At 46.5% G+C, this 16,547-nt stretch overlaps 1 protein-coding gene across 26 annotated transcripts in view; it reads left to right on the plus strand.

Moving 5' to 3' along the window:
* The window catches only part of GPHN (gephyrin), a 935,903-nt gene that overhangs the window by 433,900 nt on the left and 485,456 nt on the right, over positions 1-16,547 (plus strand). For all 26 annotated transcript variants that reach the window (XM_077464979.1, XM_077464987.1, XM_077464985.1 and 23 more), the window contains exon 5: positions 9,354-9,448. In XM_077464979.1, coding sequence (XP_077321105.1) covers positions 9,354-9,448 — 95 coding nt within the window. The remainder of the gene's footprint in view (positions 1-9,353; positions 9,449-16,547) is intronic.

Here is a 16,547-nt window from a genome sequence, read left to right on the forward strand (position 1 = left end):
CATGGCTATTTAACATCCCAAAAGGACAGTTATTAAGAATTAGGAGAAACTGTACAACAGAAACTGAATATATAGAACTCAAGCGGATCACTTGCGCTGCAGGGGTTAAATATCAAGTTTAACTTAAACTGCTTTATTAATGATATTTTAAATGTTAACTGCATACATTACTTCCGGTGAACTTTAAAAAAAATATTTTAATATTTTTTCTCGACTTTTGCTTTTTTATTTATTACTATTTTTTAAATCCTTGCCCAACTATTTCTCTAGTTTAATTTACAATTCTTCATATGTATATATATATATATATATATATATATATATATTTTATATATATTTCTCAATGGTCTTTTTTTTTATCTTTTTTTTTTTTTTTATATTAAATTTGTTTCAATTGCAATATTTCTAATTATCACTAGATGGCACGGGCATATCTTTTTACAATTCATCCACGGTGTGTGAAAAATGACTAAATGGAATGTTAGTATTCACCACCATTATACACATTACATTTTTTTTTACATCCATTTATTTTATATTATCCCAATAAAGATCATCACTTTTTAGCTATTAATTATACATTTTAGATAATTATTCATTCCGTATTTGGTGTTTTAAACGAATTACTTGGTCGCTGTTTCATCTAATTGCTGACCTTTAGCAAGATGCCATTTTTACCACTTCCTGTCTAATACAAATAAAGGGATGTGGATTCTAGCCAATCGATTTCCCTGAGGAAGTCACAAGGTACCTAACGTAGTGCTTAGGACGCAAGCACACATCCTGAAGTAATCGCTGCAAACCGGAAGATGTTACTATTGACCAGAAGTAAACACCGTAATACCGGAAGTAACGTAGGTGATGGCGGTGAACGCTTATGTACCATTTGTCTGGCCAGTTTATTGCATTTATAATGTAACCAGCCATTTTTTAAGTTTAATAAAATAGTCTGTTATTTCGGTAATACACTATTGGAGCTTATTCATCTTTACATGTGGATATTGCCAATCTATGCAAGCACTCATTCAGCACCTCTAGTGGACGCTTATCTTTGCATTGGGTACATTTGTACATATGGATCCAAGGGCCCCCACAGATGGCTAAGGCACCTACTCAAGGCATTTTTTAATGCCTATGAGGTAAGAGCACTGTGAGCGCACCAGTGGAATTACAGTCAACGTTTGGCAGTGGGAATCTTGTCAGCAAGAGCACATTCACTCACCTGGATTTCATTGTTGAACTATTTTTGGTTGACACCATTTTTTGCACTTTTGAAGCATTCTAGCTTTGTATTGCACATATTCTTATGACTATAAACTTCAGTATTATTTATATCACATTGAACCATCTGCCTGTTGCAGTATTTCAGCAAGAAAAAGGCACTGATGACTATAAAACAAAACAAACCCTATTTTCAGTTTAAGATCCTATGATTACCTACATACATTTTCCTTCCAGAAGCAGTTTGTTAGATACACAAAAAAAATGGGTAAACTTTGTTTCGTATATTACCTAAAAACAAACAACTTTCTTTTTTCTACAGTTAAAATAACTTCTAACTCCATTAGCCCATTCTTGGCGGTATCTAGCTGCGGTACATAGTCAAAAGATTAATGAATTGTGCCTAATGCCGCGTACACACGATCAGACTATCCGGCGGACTTAGTCTGCCGGACTGTCCGAACGAGCAAACCTGCCCACACACGTGACTTTTCCGGCGGACTAGGTTATCTACCGTACTTTTGATATGAACGGACTTGCCCACACACAGAGGAAAGTCCGTTCATTTTGAGCGCGGCTCTAGGTAGCCGGGACTAGCGAAGGAAACGTCGCTGGCCTCGTCACCTGGTATAGAGTTAAAGGGGGAGCCCTACACTGAAAAAACGGCGTGGGGGTCCCCATCTAGGTCCATATCAGACCCTTATCCGAGCACGCTGGCCGGCCAGAAAAGGGAGTGGGGACGAGCAAGAGCCCCCTCCCCCCCCCCGAGCTGTACCAGGCGGTGTGCCCTTAACATGGGGGGTGCTTTGGGGAAGGGGGGCCATGCGGCCCCCCCACCCCAAAGCACCTTGTCCCCATGTTGATGAGGACAAGAGCCTTTTCCCGACAACCCTGGCCGTTGGTTTTCGGGATCTGCGGGCGGGGGGCTTCACGGAATCCGTGAGCCCCCTTTAATAAGGGGGCCCCCCGGATCCCAGCCCCCCACCCTATGTGAATGAGTATGGGGTACAATGTACCCCTACCCATTCACCTGTAAAAAAAAATGTAAAAAGCACAACACACAAGGGTTAAAAATAGTTTATTGCACAGCCCCAGGGGTCTTCTTCTGTCTTGGGGTGTCTTCTCGTCGGACTCCTCCGCTATCTTCTATCTTTCTTCTTCGTCGCTGCCCTCTTCTTCTGACTTCGGGGGTCTTGTCCCCCTCTTCAGTTCTTCTTACCGGGCCTCTGCGCCTTCTTCTAGCTCTTTTACAAGCGGTGGCCCGGTCTTCTCTCGCCGCTGTCTTCGTCGTCGCCGCCTTCGTCGTCGCCGCCTTCGTCGTCGCCGCCTTCTGTTCTCTTCTGTTCTTCTTCTCTTCTTGAGCTGTTGCCTCGTCGCTGTCTCTGACCAAAATGACAGGCACGCGGTGTGCGGCGACTTATATAGGGACATCGCCCGATGATGTCCCGTCCATTATGATGTCACAGTCCCAGAGGATGCTGGGACATCATAATGGGTGGGGACATCATCCGGCGATGTCCCTATATAAGTCGCCGTACGCAGCGTCCCTGTCATTGTGGCCAGACACGACGATGAGGCAACAGCTCGAGAAGAAAAGAACAGAAGGCGGCGACGACAAACACAGCGACGGCTGGCGATAGAAGACCAGGCCACCGCTTGTAAAAGAGCTAGAAGAAGGCGCGGAGGCCCGTAAAAAAGAACCGAAGAAGGGGACAAGACCCCCGAAGTCGGTCGGCGACGAAGAAGAAAGCCTGGCTCCTCCGCTAGTAAAAGAGCTAGTAGAAGATAGCAGAGGAGTCTGGCGAGAAGACCCCCGAAGATGGAAGAAGACCCCCGGAACTGTGCAATAAAATATTTTTAACCCTTGTGTGTTGTGTTTTATTTACATTTTTTCCCACAGGTGAATGGGTAGGGGTACATTGTACCCCATACTCATTCACATAGGGTTCCGATAAGCCCCCCAACCCGCAGAACCCTGGCCGTTGGTTTTCGGGAAGAGGTCCTTGTCCTCATCAACATGGGGACAAGGGGCTTTGGGGTGGGGGGCCGCGTGGCCCCCCTTCCCCAAAGCACCCCCCCATGTTGAGGGCATGCGGCCTGGTACGGCTCAGGAGGGGGGTGCTCGCTCGTCCCCACCCCCTTTCCTGACCGGCCGGGTTGCATGCTCGGATAAGGGTCTGATATGGACCTATGGGGGACCCCCATGCGTAGGGCTTCCCCTTTAAGTCCATACAAGGTGACAGGGCCAGCGATGCTTCATTCGCTGGTCCCGGCTATCTGGAGCCGCGCTCAAAATGAACGGTCTTTTCTCTGTGCAGGAAAAGTCTGTTCATTTCAAAAGTACGGTGGACTAGCACACACACGGCCGTATTGTCCTCTGGACTGCGAGTCTGGCGGACGTATTTTGGTGCAAAAGTACTTTCTTAGTCCGCTGGACTTTTGGGTAAAAAAAAAGTCCACCGGAGCCCACACAAGGGGATTGTCCGCCGGACTTTTCTACCGGATTGTTTGATCGTGTGTACGCGGCATTACACACACACACACACACACACACACACACACACACACACACACACACACACACACTCTCACTGCCAATAACATTTTAAACTTTGACGCTAAAGTCATATAGTTACATAGTTAGGTTTAAAAAAGACACAAGTCTATCCAGTTCAACCTTAAAAACAATAAATAAATAAAAGCGTTTCCTAGAGGTAAGCTTTCTCCTAGCTCACTCCTGATCAGCGTCTTGCTGCTCTGTCACCAAGTATGTCTGCCTCTTGCAGACATGCATGCTCTGGCTACACCCATGCAGCCTCTGACTCCTCACAGAGGAATGGAAGTCCACCTGACTCCCATGCACAGACTTCCTGTCTGTTGGGGTGGAACACTGAGCCATAGCCAGGTCAAAACTAAATAGCCCAGCACAGAGCTGTGCAATCATTGTGCCTGTCTCTAAAATCTGGCATAAAGCAGCAATCCTCCACACACCGGGTCCTACCGCTACAATACATACACATCAGTGTTCTCTTATCCAATGTATTTTAACAGTTTTAAGGAGGACTCAAGCAGACTTTTTTGATTCTGTCAAACGAAATTAACATACATAACTTTCCCATATTCCACATAATTAACTTTTAAACCACCAGTATACAATGTTTTATCACTTATTCTTGACAATGTTTATTTATTACCTTTAAAGTGGTTGTAAACCCTTACAACACACTTTGACCTACAGGTAAGCCTAGATTAAGGCTTACCTGTAGGTCCAATAAATATCTCCTAAACCTACATGGTTTAGGAGATATTGGCCGAAAGACAGGCACCGCTGTCTACGGCGCATGCACCGTAGACCGCGGCGCGCAGGCCTACTGAGTGCGCCACGGTCAACCGCGATATGCCGTGAGTGGCGGCTCCCGTGCGCATGCGCGGGAGTGACGTCATCGCGGCTTCGCCGAACGTCAGCGGCGGAGCGGCGAGACCCACCAAGAAGATGGACACTCGGAACTACAGGGGACAACAGTGACTTTGCTGGCTCCTGTGTCAGGTAAGTGGCACATAAAGGACTACTATGCGATGCATAGTAGTCCATTATGCTTTACCTATGCAGGTAATGAAAGAGGAAGTAAACTCATCAGGGTTTACTTCCTCTTTAAAGGGGTTGTAAAGTAAAAATTTTTATTTTTTTAAAATAACAAACATGTCATACTTACCTCCACTGTGCAGCTCGTTTTGCACAGAGTGGCCCCGAACCTGCTCTTCTGGGGTCCCTCGGCGGCTGTCTCTGCTTCCTCCCGCAGGTGCTTCTCACGTTAATGCGAGCTCCCTCGCATTGGTGAGAAGCACTGCGGGCGCGCTCCCGTGATACAGCCGGCGGCTATAGCCGCTCGCTGTATCACAAGGCCCCGCCCCCCGGCGCGCTGCGTCATTGGATGTGATTGACAGCAGCGCGAGCCAATGGCTGCGCTGCTTTCAATCCATCCACTCCAGCCAATCAGCGGCCAGGCTGAGCGGCGAAGAGGATGGCGGGGGCGAGCGCGGGATTTTCGAGGGGTCAGGTAAGTAAAACGGGGGGACTGGGGGCGCCGGCAGTGTGAGATGTTTTTTCACCTTAATGCATAGAATGCATTAAGGTGAAAAAACATTTACCTTTACAACCCCTTTAAGGAATGTGATCTTATCAGACTTTAGTTCAACTGCTGTCAAAGTGTTTCTCTTCTAAGCAGTTGACATAAAAAACTTACATATAAATATTATTGTATGAACTCATATATCTTTTCTTAATATTGAACTAATAATAACATTGATGATATTTCTACTACTACTAAACTAATAATAATATGACTAATAATTATATGAATACAAATATGAATAATAATATTATCAATAAAACATATGTAAATTAATATGAATGATATGAAATACATTTGCTAATATGAATCATCTTCAGGTTTGACCTCACTACGAAGGTCAAGCTTACATGTCAGACAGGTACTTTTAAATGGATTCACCATATAGACTCTCAAAGGTAATACAGGCAATTGGACAAACCATCAATGCATCCACTTGATGCACTTGATTCCCATGAACCCACACAACTGTAGACACAGCCAGTCAGTGGAATTGCCTGTTGCCAAACTAAAGAAAGAAAAAAACATCACAGTGCGCATTGCTAACCACCTTTATTTAAAAAAAAAAATAATAATATGCACTTGTATAAAGATGGGAACTGCTTTGTATAAATGTATGGGGAAAACCGCTCCACACTGTGTATAACAGAGCAATACTACACGTGAACCTGAAAACTGCCACTTGGGGATAGATCAGATGTAGGCAGCTGGTAGTGCCCCCCTTTCTCTCCCATTTATGTAATTTCCGAAGCGCCACCTTATGCGTTTCATCCTGACATCATTAGGGGCATTAGCTGAAGCTTCATGCTCAGATACCCCTAACTGCTCATCTGAGTGCAGGACGGAGGAGGATAGCTGTAAACACTGTAGGCTAATGCATTGTAATTACTGCAGGAGCAGAGAGATCTATGTGAGCAGTGGCGGCTGGTGATAACATTTTTTGGGAGGGCGCAAATAAACTTTTCCAGGTCCTTACCTGCAAACAGAGCCTCCAGCCTGGGCTGTCACTGCTCCCCTGATACCCTGATTTTTTGGGCACGTTTGTCGCATGAAAAACATGTCAAAAAGCACATTTTAGCATGACACTCCCATTCACACCTGAAGTGATGTGTCCCTGGAATGAAGTGGTGCATCCCTGGCAGTATCGACCCATCCACGGGGGCTCCCCCTCCCCAAGCTATTCACAAAAAAACATGTAGCAAAATACATATTGGCCTAAATTTATGAAATTCGTTTTTTGTTTTAGATTTTTTTTTTTTTATTGAATGTTTTATACCAGAAAGTAAATTTTTTTTTTAAATGGTCACTCTTTTTTTAATCATTTAATCATTATTACTTCTTTGTGTATTTATGATGGAGTTATTCATTTTGCATAAAGGTTTTTGATATGGATTTTGTAGTTTTTACATTAGTACGACTATATATACATTATTCAATTTCTTATTAGTTTCTTGTTACCGCTTTTATTTTCTTTCCCGATCCGTTGAGGGTGTGGCTCTTTTTGACGCACAATTTTCAATTGCACCATCCCCTATAAAAGCGCTTGCCCATGGTGTACGAGACTAGCCTAGCTCTGAGGACAGGGATGCGCCCCCGAAACACATTTGTGTTGCACCGTGTTCTGTGCATGTCCATGCACTGTTTTTCTGGCCTTTTGTCAGTTGCATTTTGGGAGTACCCACTTTTATACAAAAATGTCTTATTATTAAATTATGTCTGGTAATACACTAGGTGTGCGCACCTTCCATTTCTGTTTTTCATGTATAAGTCTGCTGCAGGTAGGCGAATGTCTCCACCACCTATGATTGACTTTCGACTTTGACAGCTTTCTGGCAGGATAGCTCCGGTGGGTTTTGACTCGTGTCTGCACCTGCCTGAGCTCATCACTGGTCCAGGATAGCAAAATGTTCCTTTATTATGACCCTTTTGGTGGTTCCTGTGCAAATAGCTCATACTGCCCCAAATTACACTGATAGGTGTTTCAGAGGCTGCAGTGTGCAGCTGTGACATATTGAACGTTTGGGGGTCCTAGCTGAAGCTGTTCTCCTTTTGGTCCAGAATGTTTTGTGTCCTCCAATCTTGTTTCTTATAGAAGTCCTATAAGACCCATGGGTGGCCCTTCTCCATATGATTTTCTTTTTCTCTTTTCTTCTGAACTTTGTTTCTGGCTGCTAAGCAGAAAATAGCCAAAGCCTGGATGAAACCTATAGTTCAATTGTAAGAAGCTGGGTGGGTAGTGGGGTCCCCCAGGGTTCTGTGCTGGGACCAGTCTTGTTTAATTTGTTTTGTAAAATGACCTGAAGGATGGGGTAAACCATTCAATTTCTGTATTTGCGGATGTTACTAAGCTTAGCAGGGCAATAACTTCTTCGCAGGTTGTGGAAGCCTTGCAAAAAGATCTGGACAAATTAATGGGGTGGGCAACTACATGGCAAAGGAGGTTCAATGTAGAAAAATGTAAAGTAATGCATTTGGGTGGCAAAAATATGAATGCAATCTATACACTGGTGGGGGGGGGAGAACTTCTGGGGGAATCTAGGATGGAAAAAGACCTGGGGTCCTAGTAAATAATAGGCTCAGCAATGGCATGCAATGCCAAGCTAACAACGCAAGCAGGATATTGATATGCATTAAAAAGAGGATTGATTCCAGAGATAAAACGATAATTCTCCCACTCTACAAGACTCTTGTCCAGCCACACCTAGAGTATGCTGTCCAGTATGCTGTCCAGTTCTGGGCACCGGTCTTCAGGAAGGATGTACTAGAAATGGAGCGAGTACAAAGAAGGGCAATCAAAGCTAATAAAGGGTCTGGAGGAAATTAGTTATGAGGAAAGGTTGCGAGCACTGAACTTATTCTCTCTGGAGAAGAGACGCTTGAGAGGGGATATGATTTCAATATACAAATACCGTACTGGTGACCCCACAATAGGGACAAAACTTTTTGGGGAAGGAAGTTTAACAAGACACGTGGCCACTCATTAAAATTAGAAGAAAATTGATTGAACCTTAAACTACATAGAGGATTCTTTACTGTAAGAGCGGCAAGGATGTGGAATTCCCTTCCACAAGCAGTGGTCTCAGTGGTGGGCAACAATAGTTTCAAGAAACTATTAGATAAGCACCTGAATGACTACAACATACAGAGCTATACAATGTAATATCGAGATATAATCACACACATAGTTTGGCCTTTTGTATCTTTTTTCAACCTCACCTACTATGTAACTATGTATATGGTGCTATTCAATGAGAAACTGTCTATTATTCTTAAGGATTAACATGCTAAATTTCTTAATGGCTTACTTGTAACTTCCCATATTTTAACCCATCTAGTCTGAGTTACCTATAGCCCTTTGCTTTCAAAACCTAACCTTTTCCCTTGCTTCCACCATTGCCTCTCTACCTCCCTTTTTTCATTGCTCCTTTCTGTTCCTTTTTTCCTTCCTCTATCCCACCTTCCCTCTATCCCTTTCCTGTGCTCCCTTCTTCTCTCCTTTTGCTTTCCTCTCTTCCCTCACCACACCCTCTAGTTTTCAGACCAGTAAGATTGCTCATGTTGAGTGGCCCTATGGAGTCTACTTTCGTTACTTTTGTATAGGTCTTGGCCGACTACTTATGTACATTCTTATGAATATCCTTGCTTCTTTTGACAAACGTACAAGATGTTCTATCTGCTGCATGAGCCTCGCTGTTATTTTCTTTCTCACTTTAAACCAATAAAAATGATGGCAACAGAAAAAAAGCAGGAGCCTCACAGATCATTATTTACAATTCTGCTGCTCTGTATTGTTGCTTTGCAATCTGTTTAGTAATAGAAACTGTACAACATGAGAGGATGGTCAAATCCTCTTCAACATACAGTATTTTCAGAAATAATGAGCATATTTGACTTATTTGTAGTTGCTGCAGAATCGATTGATAGAAATAGAATTTTGTTTTTGTAGTGCTAAATAATAAATCACATTATTTAAGTTTGACCATTTTCTCTATCTCTACTTAGGCCACTAAAGAAGTAATAGAGCGGGAAGCTCCAGGAATGGCTTTAGCAATGCTAATGGGATCCCTAAATGTTACACCTCTCGGAATGCTGTCTAGGTAACAAACCGCTACTTCTTTGAATGGTTTATAATTGCTTGCCACCATTCATTAAAATTCCTGACAAAGTTAACGTAGACAGTTATCATGGTATTAACTCCACCCAATTTGGGTGCTACCTTAACTACTAAGCTTCCAGAATCCACAAGTGTCTTCTCAAATCCAAAATTAATTACAAGTATTATTACTGTGAATTTAACTGACAAGTTTGTTTGAAGGATGCTGTTAAAATAAAACCACTCTACTGCTTGGAATATATTACAGAAGTACCTTGACAAAATGACAACAGGGTAACAGGATCAGTTAAATTGCAAATTAAATGTAACATAACAAATGTAGGGTTATGCACCTAGGCCCTGAGAATAGTTATATTCTTTGTGTATTGAAGAGGAGTTTTGGTCAGTTCTGCAAAAATTTAAATTCAGCAGCTACAAAAATGTTAGCTGCTGCCTTTTAATAAACAGACACTCACCTGTTCAAGGATCCATTGCCATCTTTACCTGAGCCGATTCTGTGAATCTGCAGTCACCTGTGAATCCGCAAGCTGTGCTTCACTTTGTGAATAATCCTGCAGCCTTCTGCGACCTGTGACGTGTCCCAGAATGTTGCAGGGGGTGGTACTTCCAGTGGATCCACTGTGGCAATCTGACTAGAAGTAGGAGCAGGTACCTGTCAAATCCAGGTACCCCCCCCCCCAAAAAAAAAATTCCAAATGTGGCAGATGAGGGGGGTAGGAGAAGCAATAGCAGAACTTTCTATTTTTCTTTTTGGGTTTAGTTCCACTTTAAAGTAGAACTGAAGATCATTCTCTTTCGTCCATTGAGGGACATATGAATTTTAAAAACCTTCAGGTTATAACGCCACCTACGGGAGGGTTGAACACTGGCAAAGCAAAAAATTCATATAGCAAGCAATTGAGCTGCATGTTTGAAAATGACTTGCTAAACTATTGTTAGACTTGCCAGGCTTCACAAGCTTGTTGCACAATTGCAGCAAGTCTGCATTGTATGACTTCAGATTAACTTTCTTTGCAAATATTCTGCAAGGCTGCTGCAAGTTCTGGTTCAGTTATGAAGTGCAATAGTCATTCCACCACAGGGGTTACTGTGGCTGAATTTTCGTCTTTGCTCTCTTCTGTAGACTTGTGGGGCGCATGCTGTAGACTTGCAGATCTCTTTCTGTAGATTTCCCACTGTAACATTGCTCTTGGTAGAGTCTTGCCACGCAAATTTGCTATAAATTGGAAATATGTCAACTAAAACTTGTGCATTAAGTGCTCTGCAAGTATATAACTTGCCAGCAAAAATGTGCAGCAAGTTAACAAAACTTAAAATTCAACATTTGCCACAAATGTGTGGCAAGTTATCCTTACTATCTGGGAAACTCTATACAAGTCTTGGGTATAACATCCCCCACCCCATCAGCATGTCTGTTTTTTGCTAGTGCCCTACAAGTGCCTCTTTTTGAGGTTCACTGGGTTTAAGTCTTAAAGCGGGTGTAAAACCTCATATATACCCAGTGAAGTGAACGGCCTCAGATGATACACAGATAAAACAAATCTCTCTACATAAGTTTTACATGTATATCTCCTGTCTTCAGCTTGCTATTGTCTTTAGAAAGTGCACATCATGTTAGAATTTCTTCTTCCTGTTCAGCACTGGGAGTAAAGTCTTGGCATACACTGTGTGACAGCTGATTGGAGTAAAGGCACACATTCAGTGGTATGCCTGCATGGGTCACTGAAGTTCAAAGCAAAGTGCTTCCCCTTAGAACACAGCACGCTCACAGGACTGAATAGCTCAGACTGATTACCAGCACCTTATTTTATGTGTTTATCATTTCAACTGTGCTGTTACGTTTTTTATTGCTGCCAGCACTATTTGCACTTTAAAGCACTGCATGGAATATGTATTTTGCTTTATATTGGATTGATTGATATTTGTGTTTTCTCACTTGGCATGTCACATGGGATTGTGCTTATGTGAATATTTTTATTGCACACTTCTAGTCATATATTTTGGATTATCACCTTAAGTTATATATTTATTTACTGTTCACATTTGGCATATCTTATTGCAGTTTTGCACAGCATCTATGATTTGTATGTCTATTAACTTAGGCATTTACCCAATATTGTGAGTTTTATTTTTATGGCACTCTATTAGGATCTATATTTGATTGCCACATCATAACATTTCAGTTTAGCACGCACTTTATTAACCGATTAAGGATTTTTTGCACATTTAGACACTTCCAACTTCGCATTAGCACTCTTTGATCTTGACCCTTCTATCCTTTACCTGTATACTCATCTGTTCTCCTTCCCCCCTCCCTCCCCCTTCCTTCTCTGCCCCTTTTCTTCCCCCCCCCTCCCCCCCCCTTGTTTTTCCCTCTCTACCCACTCCCCACTCTCTCCCCTCTTCTCTTGAATTTTCCCATTTGCGCAACACTAAAACCACCTAATTGACATTCAGTGATGTATTTAGGTTTTGTTCTGCCCTAGGCCTGACTAAACTCACACACTCTAATTTAAATATGACCCACCCCTTCTTGTCAAGGCCACACCCCTTCCCTTTTAAGACCCGCCCTGTCATCTTCATGGGAGGAGGACAGAAGGGGGCGATGCCGCGGCAGGAGGACAGAAGGGGGCGATGCCGCGGCAGGAGGACAGAAGGGGGCGATGCCGCGGCAGGAGGACAGAAGGGGGCGATGCCGCGGCAGGAGGACAGAAGGGGGGGCGATGCCGCGGGAGGAGGACAGAAGGGGGGGGGCGATGCCGCGGGAGGAGGACAGAAGGGGGGGGGGCGATGCCGCGGGAGGAGGACAGAAGGGGGGGGGGCGATGCCGCGGGAGGAGGACAGAGGGGGGGGGCGATGCCGCGGGAGGAGGACAGAAGGGGGGGGCGATGCCGCGGGAGGAGGACAGAAGGGGGGGGGGGCGTTGCCGCGGGAGGAGGACAGAAGGGGGGGGGGGGCGATGCCGAGGGAGGAGGACAGAAGGGGGGGCGATGCCGCGGGAGGAGGACAGAAGGGGGGGGGGCGATGCCGCGGGAGGAGGACAGAAGGGGGGGCGATGCCGCGGGAGGAGGACAGAAGGGGGAGCGATGCCGCGGGAGGAGGACAGAAGGGGGAGCGATGCCACGGGAGGAGGACAGAAGGGGGAGCGATGCCGCGGGAGGAGGACAGAAGGGGGAGCGATGCCGCGGGAGAAGGACAGAAGGGGGAGCGATGCCGCGGGAGAAGGACAGAAGGGGGAGCGATGCCGCGGGAGGAGGACAGAAGGGGGAGCGATGCCGCGGGAGGAGGACAGAAGGGGGAGCGATGCCGCGGGAGGAGGACAGAAGGGGGAGCGATGCCGCGGGAGGAGGACAGAAGGGGGAGGGGTGCCGCGGGGGCAGGATGGGGGAGGGGTGCCGCGGGAGCAGGACGGGGGGTCACTGGAGGAGGATGGGGGGGACAGACGGGGGCGATGCCGCGGGAGGAGGACAGAGGGGGCAATGCCATGGGAGCAGGATGAGGAGGGGTGCCGCGGGAGCAGGACGGGGGGGGTTGCGGGAGGAGGATGGGGGGGGCAGACGGGGGCGATGCCGCGGGAGGAGGACAGAGGGGGCCGATGCCGCGGGAGGAGGACAGAGGGGGGCGGTACCGCGGGAGGAACACGGGGCAGGAGCAGGACAGGGGGGGCCGCGGGAGCAGGACAGGGGGTTACAGGAAGAGGATGGGGGGCGTGCCGCGGGTGGGGGACAGAGCGGGTCACCACAGGTGGGAGCAGAGGGGGCCACAGCACGGGGGGGACAGGGGGGACACAGCATCTTTTAATTTGTGGGGGAGGGTATATGCTAGTGCTGGGGGGATCAGACCACCCCATTAGCACATATTCTCTCCCCTCCCAAAGCACCCAGCACATATCCCCTTACCCCCTCCCCTCCCCTCACTCTATGTGTGCATCTGTTATCTGCCCCCCTTCCCGGTTACTGTGTCCCCCTCCACTGTAAACTTTACACAGACTTCAGACCAGCAGCGCAGCTCTTGCACTGAAGTTATGTCCCTCTTCTGTGGCTCCTCCTCCTCCTGGCTGTGTACACTAGAACATTGAAACTGAGGAGGAAGAGTCACAGAGTAGTATGTGCGGCTGTCAGTGGGGAGAGAGTCAGTTTCTACGGAAAGCTGATCACCACTTGCGGGACTCTGTACAGCAGATGTCTCGGGTGCCCACGCTAGCACACCACTGTCTGGCTAGTTACTGGAGCTCAGTACTGGAACTTGTTGTGGCACTGGGCTCCAGGACAGTGGCGTCACTAGGGTTGGTGTCACCCCACTGACCACTTTATTTTTGGGTCGGTGGCCCAGCGTTGGAGCTCGTTGTGGCGGTCAATAAGGCCTAGAGGATAGCAGGTTAGGCACTTCCCAATTACTCAATCCCTTTGAACAGTGATGGATAATGGCCAACAAGGCTCTCTTACCAGACCCAGTGAAACCGCAACAGTGATCCCTCTGGGTTGCCTAGGCCGAATCTAGTCAGTAGTGCAGCATGTCTGTACCCTGGCAGTGGCTCCATCTTTCTCCTCCTTTAGTGGTGCGGGTAGAGCATGGCTCCCTCTCTGGTGGTGCGGGTAGAGCGTAGCTCCCTCTCTGGTGGTGCGGGTAGAGTGTGGCTCCCTCTCTGGTGGTGCGGGTAGAGCGTGGCTCCCTCTCTGGTGGTGCGGGTAGAGCGTGGCTCCCTCTCTGGTGGTGCGGGTAGAGCGTGGCTCCCTCTCTGGTGGTGCGGGTAGAGCGTGGCTCCCTCTCTGGTGGTGCGGGTAGAGCGTGGCTCCCTCTCTGGTGGGGCGGTTACAGGGTGGCTCCCTCTCTGGTGGGGCGGTTACAGCGTGGGCTCTCTCTGGTGGTGCGGGTACAGCGTGGGCTCTCTCTGGTGGTGCGGGTACAGCGTGGGCTCTCTCTGGTGGTGCGGATACAGCGTGGGCTCTCTCTGGTGGTGCGGGTACAGCGTAGCTCTCTCTGGTGGTGCGGGTACAGCATGGCTCTCTTGCTTCCCCCAGCACAGTACTCTATTTTCCTCTTCTCCTGTTGCATTCAATTCCTCAGCTTTTTTTCCCCAGTTCCAGGCTCTCTCTCCCTTACAGCTGGGGGCTGTAACATGCTGTCTGTGGACACACTGGTGCCACCCGCTAATTTTCAGGGACTACATTAACCATGATGCCCCCCGTGTGTCTTCTGATTGGCCCTCTGCTGTGGCCAATGGGGAGGGAAACAGAGCGGTCAGGAAGCCGGTCAACGTTGTGGCGAACCCAATTAGAGCCACTCTCTCTTCTCCCTTCGGGTGGGGGCGAGCGGGGGAGGGAGATACATAAACAGGCCACATGTCTCCTCTCCCTGTCACCTTGCCACTGCCGAGTCACTGTTTTACCGATGGGGGGGTTGACGGTACCCACTAAAACTGCTTCCTGGTGTCAGCTCCATACTCCATTAGCAACGCCACTGCTCTCTTCAACTGTGCTTCCCTCATGGCGGCCCTGCTCGCGAGATCCGGGTGCAGGTACTTTTTGGGGTGAGGGGGCAGATTTTTTACCGCCCTCCGCAAAGTGTCGGCCTAGGCCAAAACACAGAACTGCACACACCCCCACTCCACATAGGCAGTGAAAGGAAGGAATGTGCTGTGAATAGACCAGCTCTGCTAATCTATTTATAGCACCCACTCCGACAAAAATTTCAGGCTGGTTTTATCTTGGTTATGGGAGAACTTGTTAGATGTTATCATGCTGATAACAGTAAACACTACACATATATGTGCTTAGGTCAAATTAAATGAATTGGGTTTACATCCACTTTAACCTTTAATTTCTTATATTAACTTTTTCTTCGCTCAAAATCTTCATCATGTTGCCGCTTTTGGTCTTCCTGCCTTCTCTGTAGTTATCTGGTGAAGTTTTCCTCAGTCTTGGTGTCTGGACTTCTTGCGACTAGACCCCACTGAACTGTACTTTGCAGTGTGAGCCTGGAGGGATACTTGGGCACTCCTCTTGAATGCTTTCCACACTGATTCTGGTTATGTTAGCTGCACAGTGTTTTTCCAGGTCAGGAACCACTGGCATTGCTTTGCACTTATCCTGTCTCTGAATGCTTACTCTTAGTAAGTAATTTGGGCCAGATTTCCTCAGAGACGTATATGCTTTGGGACAGAGTATGCATTGAGGAACCATCTCTTCGCTGCTAATCCTATTGCAAGGGCCACATGGAACTTTGATCCCTGACCTGTTCCTGCAGTGCAGCTTAGCCACCTGCAACTACTCAACACTCTGCTCCTAAACATTTCTGCAGACTTTCAGCTGCCAAGGGTTTGTAAGTACTCAAGGCCTTGCCTCCTACTTAAAGCCTATATGTTGCCTACCACACCTGCGACTGCAATATGTCTGATTCTAGACACCAGGGAAACATTCCAGCTATAGTGGGTCCCCCTCCACTGCATTGTTCACAAATGGCATGGGGACTGCTTGTAGTGCGCCCCCTGATAGTTGTGACAAGTATAGTCATGACCCTGTTTTCCTCAGATGCTAGTCTGTTCCCTCCATGGTGTCCTCCTTAGCTCTGTTGAGTTTTGATTGACCCACTGCATTCTTGGAAAAGGACTTTGCAGTCATGCAGGACTTTATGTTCCTGGATACACAGCTAATATCTGACTCTGAACTTAGATACTGTTACCGTGTTTTCCTCAGCAGGCTTAGGATCTTATCTGTATGTAACCTTAGCAGTGTCCATGCCTTCAACCAGTAGGACTCTCTAATATGGAGTGACTCTGGTTTCTGACTATTGAGTTTTTCCTGAAGAGTGGCTGTCTTCTCTTATCATTCCCAAGTGTGAAGTGGTTGTAAATGTTTTGTTTTATTTTTAAGTTTAATATATTTTTATTGGCTAAAAGTAACATACATAACAAAGATAGATATCCATAAAGTTTGAGAAATAACAGATAGTTTGTCTGATATAAAATGAACCAACAAGGGGAAATTATCTTATTAAAGGAGGACTGCCAAGGCAAACAATAAACATACAAAAATCAGATCCGACATCGGTATCCACCATATAAAGAGTTAGGGCTGTCAGGG

Source organism: Lithobates pipiens, unplaced genomic scaffold, assembly GCF_037356315.1.
Source record: "Lithobates pipiens isolate NorthernLeopardFrog02 unplaced genomic scaffold, aLitPip1_a1.2 Scaffold_30, whole genome shotgun sequence".
Lineage (NCBI taxonomy): Eukaryota > Metazoa > Chordata > Amphibia > Anura > Ranidae > Lithobates > Lithobates pipiens.